Source organism: Juglans microcarpa x Juglans regia, chromosome 7D (assembly GCF_004785595.1).
Source record: "Juglans microcarpa x Juglans regia isolate MS1-56 chromosome 7D, Jm3101_v1.0, whole genome shotgun sequence".
Lineage (NCBI taxonomy): Eukaryota > Viridiplantae > Streptophyta > Magnoliopsida > Fagales > Juglandaceae > Juglans > Juglans microcarpa x Juglans regia.
This window is the reverse complement of record NC_054606.1, coordinates 9,654,390-9,667,269: the sequence shown is the minus strand read 5'-3', so window position 1 is coordinate 9,667,269 and position 12,880 is coordinate 9,654,390. Positions and strand designations below refer to the sequence as shown.

At 34.9% G+C, this 12,880-nt stretch overlaps 1 protein-coding gene across 1 annotated transcript; it reads left to right on the top strand.

Moving 5' to 3' along the window:
* Window positions 1–2,712: 2,712 nt before the first annotated feature.
* LOC121238111 lies at window positions 2,713–3,545 on the top strand. The gene is made up of 3 exons (XM_041134961.1): window positions 2,713–2,778; window positions 2,881–3,042; window positions 3,084–3,545. Exons 1-3 carry the CDS (start codon window positions 2,713–2,715, stop codon window positions 3,543–3,545), a joined length of 690 nt encoding a protein of 229 aa, XP_040990895.1.
* The last annotated feature ends 9,335 nt before the right edge of the window (window positions 3,546–12,880 follow it).

Below are 12,880 nucleotides of genomic sequence, written 5' to 3'. Positions count from 1 at the left end.
AACAGAAAAGAAATAGAATGTTATGCCCGAGGTTTTCAGAAATCACATCATATCATATCAGAGTACAAAACATCTTCAGAACATAACAGAATCAGATCACAACAACATAATTTATGCACAAAATTACATATTCGCTCTCTTTTGCACAGTTCAGAAAACAAAATGTCAAAAATAAGCTCATATCTAAACTAGTCATGCCAGAAAAATATTTTGTTCTTAAACAGAATCTCAAGAGTAATGCAGAATAAATAACTGAGGTAGATCAAATTTCTTTTCATAAAAAAATATGCATACTTCTCAAAAATCAACCACAGCTTATTTTATTTTTATGCAAACTCTAGTATAGAAACCCCGCTTACCTAGACTTCTTAGTTTTTTCAGAATTTTCCTTAAAAATGCCTAGCAATAATTAATCGTCACCTATAAAATAATCACGTAATTCTCGTAAATTTCCAATCAATCACGTATTTCGATATTTAAGCCTAAGCTTCTAAAATAACCTATTTAATTCCTCAAAACCTAAAATTTCATAACCTCAAATTATAAATCATCACTTTCTAAAATCATCAATGTCCATTTAATCACTTTGACTAAAACATTTAAAAGTCTGACCTATTTATTATTGAAAACAAACTATAAAGTCTAATACTAGATAATATAATTATCCTAAAATATTTTAAAATAAATCATAACTATTGTTTAATAGACTAAATCATATCTAAAGTGTAAAAATAACATTACACCAATATCTTTTACTCTTAAAACAAATCTTTACTTAATAACATGTTAAAATACTTAAATGATTTCTATAATCATAATTAAATAAGAGTTTATTAACACATATTAAAATTTTAAAACACATTAGCATAACTTGCAGTTCAAAGGGTAATAAAGTAATTAACAATATTAGTGTAAAATATAGATTAGAAGCATGTAATTACACTTACGTAAAACCAAATTCTTTGAATAAAACAGAAGCTACGTATGCGATGGAGATTCACCGTGAAGAGTGGAGCTGCGATGGAGTTGGGTGCAGTGGGCAGTGGTGGTTACTACGGTGGTGCACTGGAAGAGAGAGATTGGTGAGAGAGAGAGCAACCTCACATAGAAAAAGAGAGAGAGACAGAAAGAGACAGAGAGGAGAGTGGGTGAGTTCGGTGGTAGCTTACCAAGAGGAGAGCGACGGACTTGGATGGAGTGCAGCGCCCGGCGATGCTCTCTGTGCGATGGCGATGTCGTGGAGGAGGTTGGCGGCTTAGGGTGGCAGGTTGGTTGCACACGATGTGGAAGACTACTTCCTCTGTTTTGGGGGTCAAAAACAGAGTATTTCGTGGGTGTGTTTCCTTCAACGGCTGGGTGATGGTGGTGGTGGTCTAGGCAGTGGTTTACGTGGGGGTGCATTGGTGTAGTGGCAGTACGGACGACGGAGGGCTAGGCAGCTGGAACTTCACGTGGGGCTAGCTGCGACGTCGGTTTAAAATAAGCGGAAGGAGGGTGATGCGACCTGGAGTGGTGTCTCCATGCTTGACGGAACTCGGCAGTGTGACCCACACTCTGTGCTTCGATGGTTGGCTTTCCGTGGTGGTGAGGACGGGCTGGAGGGTGGTGTGCTATTTGCAAGGAGGAGTTGCTGGCTACGACTTCGTGTGGTAGGGCAGTGGCATGAGGTTTCTTCATGCAGGGGGTGACTCATGTTGGGCTTCCGTGGTGGGAGGATGCAGACTGAAGTTGAACGATAGCTTGGTGGTCACGGCTAGGCAGCCCAAGGTTGTCGGTTGGATGTGAAGGTGCTGACGGCAGTGAACGAGAGGGAGTTAAAGTGGTATGGAGTTGCAAAAAGGCAGGCTACGGCAGCCCTATTTTGAGAGTTTCTTCATGCAGCAGAGATAAATGTATGTATGTATTACGCAACTAAAAACAAGAAAAATGAAAAAAAAAAAAAAAAAAAAGACAAAAAAGAAAGGGGGTGAGGTGCAGCAGAGGGAAAAAGAGATGAAGCCCAAGGCGACAATGCATGAAAGCATATAAGGTGGATTTATATATGAGATGGAAACCCTAAGGGAAACACTAAGATGAAGAAATGTGCATGCCAAGGACGTGAGGAAAAACTCTAGGGGAGAAAATAGACAGAAAGAGAATGTGCGCGGAAAGGGCTGAAAAGAAAAAAAGAAAGAAAAAAAAAAAAACTTCTCACAAAATGGGCTTTTTCCGTGAATTATAGGCCTCGACTCAAACTAAAAAAAAAATACTACAACTTATAAATTTTCTCAGCCCATAAAAATTTGATATCCTGCCGAAAAAGAATCCTAGGCCCGTACTCTCTTAAAAAAAAATACTCATGATTCCAAATGGACTTTTCATGTCTATACACCCAAAAAAAAAAATTGAAAAGCGAGCCTAGTTGGAACCAGGTGTTACATGAGAACTCTCTTCAATCCAAACATTACTGACAAACTTTTGAGGATTCTGGTATTCCCAGGGGCACAAGCTGATAAGTTAATATGGGGTGAGGATAGAAGTGGAGGTTTTAGTGTGAAGTTGGCTTATAGGTGGTTGAGAGCCAACAAAAGACAAGCTGGAGGGAAATCATCTGCTGCTTAGTCCCAAGGGGATTTATGGAAGGCAATTTGGAGGTTGAAAATCCAACACAGGGTAAGGATATTTTCATGGAGAGCTTGTCTGGATTGCTTACCAACAGAGGAAAATTTACAGATGAAGAAGGTGGATGTGAGTGATGGCTGCTGCTTTTGTGATGCTGACACAGAAAACTTGCCACATGTATTGCTGAGCTATTCAAGTATTGCGAGTTTATGGACATGTTATATCCCCGTTATGGCTCAAGTAGATAGAAATCAGAGTTTTTTTAATGTTGCTATGCAGGTGAGGTCTTTAGGGAATTTGCAAGATTTGGCTACTTTCTTTTCTATAGCCTCGAGTATATGGTTTAGGAGGAACCGCAAACGTCATGAGGATGATATTCTTGAGGCAAGAAAGGTGTTTGAACAAGATGTAACCATGCAGAGATTGCATGGGGAGATGAAGGTATGTCCAACTTGGGGTTGAAGAGCTTTTGTGGTTGGCAGCCACCAGCTGGGGGATCAGTGAAGCTTAACGTAGATGGAGTTGTTTTCCGTCATCTCTATAAAGCAGGGGTTGGAGCAATATTGAGAGATGCACAAGGGAAGGTCATTATGTCGGTTAGCAAGGGTGAATGGGAAGTGGAACAACCAGAGGTGATAGAGTTCATGGCTGCTCTACGTGGCCTACAACTTATTTCGCACATGGGGATCACACACCTGGTATTGGAATCAGACTGCCTATTGGTGGTGAAGGAGTTGAATGAAGCTTCTACAGATCAGTCCCCTCAGGGGTATATCATCCGTGAGATTAGGCTACTGCTAGATAATTTCATTGATGTAACAGTTTGTCATGTGAATAGACTAGGTAATGGGGTAGCTCATGGCCTAGCTAGACACACTTGGATTGTAGATTCCATCATTATGTGGTGGGATGGATTTCCAGATTTTATCTCTCAAGCCATTTGATAGTCATTTGTAATCTCTTCTTTTGTATTAAATGCAATTGTTGTTGTTATAAAAAAAAAAAAAAAAAAAAAAAAAAAAAAAAAAAAAAAAAGAAGAAGAAGAATAACGTAAATTATGTTCGTTCGAACATAAATTTTATTTTAAAAAATTATATTTGTTCGAATAAGGTTTTACATATTAATGTTGTTATAGATATTTTATTGTTCGAACATTCATACAGATTGTATTTCTCGATTGTCGTTCGAATAAGTTAGTTTTTTTTTTTCAAATGGATCTGTTTTTATTCGAATGGATTTATAAATGATAATTTACCGTTCGAACTGGTTATTTACCGTTCAAACGGTATTAATCAAATAGATCAGAATTTAATTAAAAATATCACACTAATATTACGAAAATTGTAATTCAAACATCCACTGTTAAATCCTTATATATGAATTTGAGGGTATGATGAGTAACACTATTATGCCTCCTTAATTTATACCGCTCACTTTGGCTTCTTGACGTGACACCAAATGTTGTGCCACATGATTTATTAAAAAAATTAAAAAATTTTAAAAAATATATATATTTAAAAAAAAACATTGCCTAAAAATATTAAAAGAGAAACAATAACACCCTAAAGTTTCTCTACCCTTTTATGTTTGTATTTTAAATTTTTTTAATAAACCACGTCAAGGGATAAAGTCATGACTTGTATAAATTAGGGGGCATATTATTCATTAAATAGAATATAAAATAGGTCTTATGATATTTCTTACTATCTATAAAAATATTTTGGACAACATTAAATAAATAACAAATATTATAAAATCTATTTTTCTTTCCGTTAAGAACTTAAATTTTCTTAAAAAGAATATATCAATGATTCGTTTGTCTTTAATATTTATGACAGTTAAATATATAAATAATATATAAACTGCACTTTTAAATGTACTGATGGAGGAAATTATGTTCCGATCATGTCTTCTTAAAAAATATATAAATTTTTAGAAACAGGACAAAAGAAAAATGAAAAGAATGGAAGAAATAAATTACAAAAAAGAAAATGCTAGTTGAATGATAAAAATGATCCTACAAGAAAAATAGTTTTTCTTAGCGCAAAAAATTGCCGGAAATAACCCCTAAAATCATCAGATTTGATCTTTCATGGCGACTTTTATTGTGCTAAATGTTCATTGCAATTGCCTATTCAATTATAAGTTAAACCAGTGAACCACAAAAATCGCCGCATATAGTTATTTTTTTGGCCTTTTTTTTTACGCCGGAATTATTCAAAAAATCGCTGGAAAAGGGCTTCCCATTTAATGTTAAATCGTTGAAAAAAGTCAATTGCGGCGATATATCGTCGCAAAAAGTTTAAAAATCGCCCAAAAAGCCTCGATATTTTCCATCGATTTTCAATGATCGTTGCAATTATATTGTTCCAGCGAGTAATTGTGGCTGCAAAAGAATATTTACGGCGAACTGTACTCGCCAGAAATGATGTTTCAAAAAATAAAAAATGCACAAAATAGAATAAATAAAAAAATATACTACACATCCAAATTATATTCATTATGAAATTTCTGGATGGCCGCACAAAGCTCAAGCTATATAAATTGCAATTTAGTATGTATATCAAACATGTTTGATGTAACATCTGATTTTATTTAACATGGTTACTTAGTATCTAACATTTGATTTTATTTACATCTCTATTAGGGTTATTTGAGTTCTTCCTCAATCTGAATCTCTCTAAGAATTGGTCATAGTAGACTATATGCTTGTCTGAAGGGAGCACAAAAACCCAACAAGCTTACATGCCTTACTTAAGGTTTTAACCCTCTGATTTACAAGCTATACACACACACACACACACACACACACACACACAAATAGCATAATGAAGAGAATGACACGACCCATTAGCTCTAATAGATTTCTGAACAAGACAGAGAGTAATCATTTACCTGCATAACAGACATCCACTAAGGTCAGCTTCTATATTTTTGACAATTCGGATGCATCTCTTGGTTATTTGTTTGATGGGATCCACTCCAGAAATCCTTCCAGCTACACTTTTTTTTTTTAATGCTCCACATATTTTTCTCTTCATAACATTTTATGGCAATATGACCAGTACAGTACCACATTCTGCATAAGCAAATAGGTTTGCACATCAAACTCTACCACACCAAACTCAACTTGTGTATGGGGGTTGCACCATTACACTTGTTAATAAAATCTTCTTACTTAAAAAATAAACAAAGGGAAACTCAATAACAGAATTTAAGCAAAACAAATCTTCATGGCTTGTTGCACCAAGAAAGCCCCTCTCCAAAGACACGTCTTCATCCTAAAAAAGAGATGAATTTTAAGTTTGATGTCATAACCACAAGCTCATATTGATTGGTTATACCAATGTAAACTAAAGATCATGGTATATGTACTTTTCTCTAAATTAAAACCATGGCATTTTCCCCTTTCATATTCATACTTCTATTTTTTTTTTATTGATAAAAAAGAAATAGCACAGGACCAAGAATAAGCCTCAAGTCTCATACCCATCATGTACTTGCTCCTGAAAACTTGAGACTTCTACAACTGCACTAGACAATGAAACTCCATTTTGTTGCAACCATTGAAAAATAAGCATATAATGAGTATCAAGTAAAGTGTCATGTAGGCTGTATGAATTCATTCATTGAAAAGAAAACACAAAATGTTTATACCATCACAAAAGTACACCAAGAGAAATGATTTTTTGTACTATCAGCAAAAGAAATAGAAAAAAGATGAGTGATATTTTCAGAAACAACCAGCTTCCTCAATGACTTACCCAAATAAAATAAAATAAAATAGAACTTAAAAATAGGCAGAATTATGGCCAACTCACTTGGTCAAGAATGGTCTTTCACAAATTGGATGTACTTGAATAAAGAAAGCAAGCACATTAATAGAAAAATATTAGAAGTGGGAATTATGTTAGAGAGAGAGAGAGAGAGAGAGAGAGAGAGAGAGAGCTCGGTATATACTTTTGTAGATTTAATTGGCTTCTAACTCTTTAAGACCATAAAAACTTTTGATCAAAGACAAAATTTCTATATTAGTAAGGCTGCTTCTACAAGAAACACATAAGTTGATGGGCATCAATATGTACCTAGTCTTAAAGATCCTTTGCAAGTTTCAGATGAGCCAATTACAAGGTCAAGAGCTAAGAAGATTAAGGAGGCAATGCAAGGATTGATACAATCCACTTGGGACGAGTTTAGCAAGAACCCAACATTCAAGATGGGCTTGAAGGATGAAGATCTAGTTTTGAATCATTTGGTAAGCCATGGAAGAGAGCAACAACATGACTTAAAGGCTTTGGGCACTTGAAGGCTTTCAACTTGTTTAATTCATTTAAATGACTTATTTTATTAGTTTAGAATAATTGGGTTTATTATGGGAATGACTTAAGGGGGGCCTATGCAAGGCTATGTTGGGAAAGTTATTATTTTATTGAACTAGGGTTAGGGTTTTACTGTAGCGAGTACTGTATCCGTACATTAGATGCGGTACTATTCACACAAGGGGCAATTTATTGAGCTAGGGTTAGGCTTTTACTGTAGCGAGTATTGTAGCTGCATTGTAGATGCGGCACTACTCACACAAGGGGCATTTTTGGAAGATGGGGATTTATTTTGGTTAGGGTTTTAGTTAGGTTTTGTTTTAAATACTCTTTGTAACTTTATTTTAAGAAGTTTAAAAAATTTGATGAATTTATTCGTTGTAAGTTGAGTTTTACTCCTTTTGTTCTTGATAGAACTTTTGAACTTATCAAAGGTAAATCACAACATTTGTAGCATTCCTCATTGTAATTTGGGTTCTTGAGACGAGTTCTTCAATGGGTCTAGATTTTAATATAATCTAGGTTCTTGAAACGAGTTCTCATCGGGTCTAGATTTTTCATCCATTGACTTGATTTTGGCTTTCTTGGGTAAGTTTTCAAATTGGTTGTAGGTTCAAGAGATTTCATTCCTGTGGGTTCATATCATTTGATATTCAGAGTAAGGTTTCCAATCAAGTATGATTCTATCTTTTAATTCTTTCATCTTTAATTTTGATTCTAGGGCTTCATTGTTCTAGGGTTGCAAAAAAAAAAAAAAAAAAAAAAAAAAAAAAAAAAAAAAAACAACAACAACAACAACAACAACAAAAGGTTGGTTGCCGAAATTCTTAGGGTTTTTGGTTTAGTTGAAATTTGCATCACCTAGGGTTTCAAAATTCTAGGGTTTCTTGCATCTCTAAGTTTCTTAATTTCTTGGAGTGCCGTGATTCTCTTCTATTTCATTATTAGTTCTTGTGTGTTTCAATTCAATTGTAACATATTCAAAGGTTGCTACATAGTTACAATAAAGGGAAAGAAAGATATTTATTGATTGAGTTTTATCATCAAATGGGCTAAATACATCTTTCTAGTTGGCATCTTATTTTATAATCACTCTTTCCCTCGTATAAATTCCTTGAATCTCGTGTCATTTTATTCCTTCTTTGTTTATTGTTCTTGTTTCTTGGATCTATATTACTGGTTGGGATAATACAAGGTTGTATTGTCTTGATTTTAGTTCAACTAGTTCTTAAAGAACTTGAGCGGGAAAACTATTGAGGTAAAAGGCAAGAGAGTGTGAGACTATTATTGAGAACAAGCCAATTAAGAGTGAAACATGAGTGGAGTGCCATTATTCGAGTGTAAACACGCAAGGGAGTGTGTGAGGTTTTTCACTAACATTCTTTTGTGCTGCACATTACAATGTCTCATAGGAGTAACTCTTCAATAAAGGGGATGGCAGATAACTCATCATTTGTGTTGCAAGCCATGCAACAACAGTTTGAGCAGTTGAACTTAGTGTTAGATGAAGTGAGGGATATGATAGATCATCAAGAAGCAGTGATTAAAAATCTAAAAGGTGGGAGAGATAGGAGTCGACGTGAGCCTAGTATTGAGAATGGCTATGAGAATGGAAAGTATGGTGAGGATGAGGAAAACCTAACATCTGAAGTTGGATTGGGTAGACATAGAGGAGTTAGGCGTGGAAGAGGACTTAGGGCAAACCCAGGGGGTGAGATGGAGCAAATAAGAACCTTGGGAGCATCAAAATGAAAATATCATCCTTCCAGGGTAGAACTGACCCTGAAGTTTATTTAGAATGAGAGAAAATAATAGAGTTGGTGTTTGATTGTTATAATTATTCTGAGAAGAAAAAGATGAAGTTACCAGTAATTGAGTTCACTGATTATGCGATTATTTGGTAGGATCAATTAGTGACCAATAGAAGGAGGAATCTTGAGAGAACTGTAGAAACATGGAGAGAGTTGAAAGCTATCATGAGGCGGTGATTTGTACCTAGCCACTACTATAGAGACCTCTACCAAAAACTACAAAATCTTAAACAGGGGTCTAGGAGTGTAGATGATTACCATAAGGAGATGGAGGTGGCTATGATTCGGGCTAATGTAGTGGAGAATTGGGAGGCCACGATGCTAGGTTTTTAAGTGGGTTGAATAGGGAGATAATCAATGTTGTTGAGTTGCAACATTATGTGGAGGTAGAGGACATAGTGCACATGGCTATGAAGGTGGAGAGACAGTTAGAAAGAAATGGTACATCAAGGTATACTTCGGTTTCTAGTACTCCTTGGGAACCAATGTGGGACAAAAATGATCAAGTTGTAACAAAGGAGAAGACCGAACCACCTAAGGGAAAAGATGAGGGAGAGACTGAAACCTTAAGAAAAGGAGAGAACAAGTTGAAAAACAATTGTGAGGCCGAGAGTTCAAAAAAAGAGAAGAGTGAAAGAAAAAAAAGAGAGTAAGAGGAAAAAAGAGAACAAGGCCGAAACATCAAGAGAAAGAGAGAGTGAAAAAGAAAATAGAGAGGTGGCTAAGAGTTAAAAAAAAAAAAAAAAAAGAGTGGAGCCACAAGAGGAAAAATAAAGAGAGATTGCAGAGAGAAACAGAAAAACAAAAATGAGTTTTTATGCTAAGGCAAGCTTTTATACTAACGAATTTAACGACTATTTGCCTAGTGTTGTTGCTTCTTTGTTGCGGAGATATGAGATCATGATTCCTAAGGGTGTGTTTAGTGGATTGTCACCTATTAGAGAGATAAAGTATTACATTGATGTTGTGCTAGGTGCAACAATCCCTACCCAATCGTTCTTTGAAGAACATAAATCCTTAACGCACTTGAAGGGATAAGATAAGTTGAATAGAATGTATGCCAAGTGGGTGCAATTCATTGAAACATTTCCTCATGTAATCAAGTACACACAAAGTAAGGAAAATTTTTTGGTTGATGCTTTAGCAAGAAGGTGTGTCCCTGTCATCATTTTAAATGTAAAGTTATTGAGACTTGAATATGATAAGAAATTGTATGTTAATGATGATGGCTTGGCTAGTGTGTATGGAGTACGTGAGAGAGCCTCATTTGGTAAGTTCTATAAACTAGATTGGTACTTGTTTAGAGAGAATAGATTTTGTGTAGCTACTAGTTTTATACATAAGTTGCTTATGTGTGATAGATATGATGGTTTGTTGGGTAACTTTGGTATAAGAAAGATTTTTGATGTGTTGCATGAACGTTTGTGGGAGTATCATTTGCCATTCATTGACGTGTTGCATGAATGTTTGTGGGAGTATTGCTTGCCATTCATTGAATTTGCATATAATTGGAGTGGTCATTTTGGTGTAAGGAAAGATTTAGGTGTGTTTCATGAACATTTGTAGAAGTATCATTTGCCATACATTGACTTGTTGCATGAACGTTTGCGGGAGTATCATTTGTGTTTCATTGATTTTGCATATAATTGGAGTGATCATTTTGATGTAATGAAGACTTTAGATATGTTTCATTAACATTTGCGGGAGTATTGTTTGCCATTCATTGAGTTTACATATAATTGGTGTGTTCATGCTACTACTCAATTTTCATATTTTGAAATTGTTTGTAGACTTAATTCATTTACTCCTTTAAATTTAATGCATTTACCAGTTGATGACAGGAGTATCTTGGATGGACTATTCTAAATTATTGAACAAATTAATGATAATGCATATCAAGTGGATCTTGCAGGTAAGTATCATGTTTATGTTATTTTCAATGTTACTAACATTTTCCTTTTAAACCAGGTGCAGATTCGAGGTCGAATCCTTTTGAAGAGAGGGGGAATGATGGGCACCAACATGAACCTAGTCTTAAAGATCCTTTGCAAGTTCCAGATGGGTCAATTACAAAGTCAAGAGCTAAGAAGATTAAGGAGACAATGCAAGGATTGATGCAATCCACTTGGGATGAATTTAGCAAGAACCCAACATTCAAGATGGGCTTGAAGGATGAAGGTCCAGTTTTGATTCATTTGGTAAGCTATGGAAGAGATCAACAACATGACTTAAAGGCTTTGGGCACTTGAAGGCTTTCAATTTATTTAATTTATTTAAAAGACTTATTTTATTAGTTTAGAATAATTGGGTTTATTATGAGAATGACTTAAGGGGGGGCCTATGCAATGGTATGTTGGAAAAATTATTATTTTATTGTATCCGTACTGTAGATGCGGCACTATTCACCCAAGGGACATTTTATTAAACTAGGGTTAAGGTTTTACTGTAGCGAGTATTGTAGCCGCACTGCAAATGCGGCACTAGTCACACAAGGAGCATTTTTGGAATAGGGAGATTTATTTTGGTTAGGGTTTTAATTAGAGTTTGCTTTAAGTATTCTTTGTAGCCGCATTTTAAGAAGTTTATGAAATTTGATGAATTTATTCATTGTGAGTTGAGTTTTACTTCTCGTGTTCTTGATAGAACTTTTGAACTTATCAAAGGTAAATCACAACCTTTGTCGCATTCCTCATTGTAATCTGAGTTCTTGAGATGGGTTCTTCAACGGGTTTAGATTTTAATATAATCTAGGTTCTTGAAACGATTTCTCATCAGGTCTAGATTCTCCATCCTTTGACTTGATTTTGACTTTCTTGGATGAATTTTCAAATTGATTGTAGGTTCAATGGATTCTATTCCCGAGGGTTTATATCACAAGTGCATGTAGATAGTCTACACATTATGAACCAAGACCTAGTCAAGATATAAATAGACACAAGTGCATGTAGAAGATACATATTCATTGCTTCTACTACCCTTTCCTACAACCAAATAAGAAGGCACCAAAATAAAACCATATCAGTCAAAACTTAAAAACAAAAAGTTCAACAACCTTCAAAGCTAATCCAATTAAGATGGCACAAAGAAATGCAATAGTAGTTAGTTTTATTTATATTATGTTTTGAATATAACTGGGTGCAAGAAACTCGATCTCTTAAACCACATACCTATGTTATGAAACTAGAAGGAAAAAAACAAGCGGAGAAAGATTAATGGTTCACTTGCACAAAGTCAACATTCAAGAATAATAATTGGTACAAAGCCTAGAGTGCAGCTCTAATACCTACCACAATCTACATATGCATCAACAATTTTATCAGTATTTGTAAAGAGTGTTATTACTATAATATGCTACAAATTATCCATATTTCTCTTTTTGTTTACACACTAATTGTTGAATTCTCAATCAATTCACGTGCAAGATCGATGACACCCATTAGTTTTTAAGTCAAACATGTCAAAAGTATCGTTAACCATCGTTAGCATGGAAAAGATAGTTGGGGCATTTGGATCTGGCAATTCAAAACTGTCCGACATAGATACAGTCTTTCACAAAACAATCGTAAGTAAAAGTTTTCTCACTTAGTTGGACTCCCAGCCTTCTAAACCCCAGATCTAAAGAATCTGAAACCAAAATGAATTGGAAACAAATACCATGATCACTTATTTAATTTCTTCACCTACTAATCGAGAACCACTAGGGATTGAAAAAGAATCTCTCCAAACAAGAAGCAAATAAAGTCTATCAATGCATAGATGTATAAAAAAACTGTTATTACATATAGATTCAATAAGAAAAGAGCAACCATGTGAAGAAAATATACTTATTTATGAAAAGCACAATATATAACTCAACATACCTAAGTAGTTTGTAGGCATTTTAAGTTCTAAAAAACGTACACTATTACAAACTGAATAGAAACCAACATGAAAGATGAGTAAAATTCTCTCGGTCATGTCCAATCAATTGTAAATGAAGCCAAACATACAAAAGTTTAACATTTATCGTTGACCTTTGATGTGCATATATCTAGTTGGATATTGACTTACTACTTGAACAAGAAGCTGAGTTTTATGCAATTGTCAATTAAATTTCAAATATCTTTGTTTAGTAATGACTTCCTCTAGTAGTATTGCTTTCTTTTCCT

Bases quoted from the DNA above. Each gene is read 5' to 3' on its own strand.
- LOC121238111 (XM_041134961.1), top strand. From the start codon at position 2,713: ATGAAGAAGGTGGATGTGAGTGATGGCTGCTGCTTTTGTGATGCTGAC. The intron at 2,779-2,880 runs GTATTGCTGAGC...GTTGCTATGCAG, and splicing joins ACACAGAAAACTTGCCACAT to GTGAGGTCTTTAGGGAATTT. The intron at 3,043-3,083 runs GTATGTCCAACT...TGTGGTTGGCAG, and splicing joins GATTGCATGGGGAGATGAAG to CCACCAGCTGGGGGATCAGT.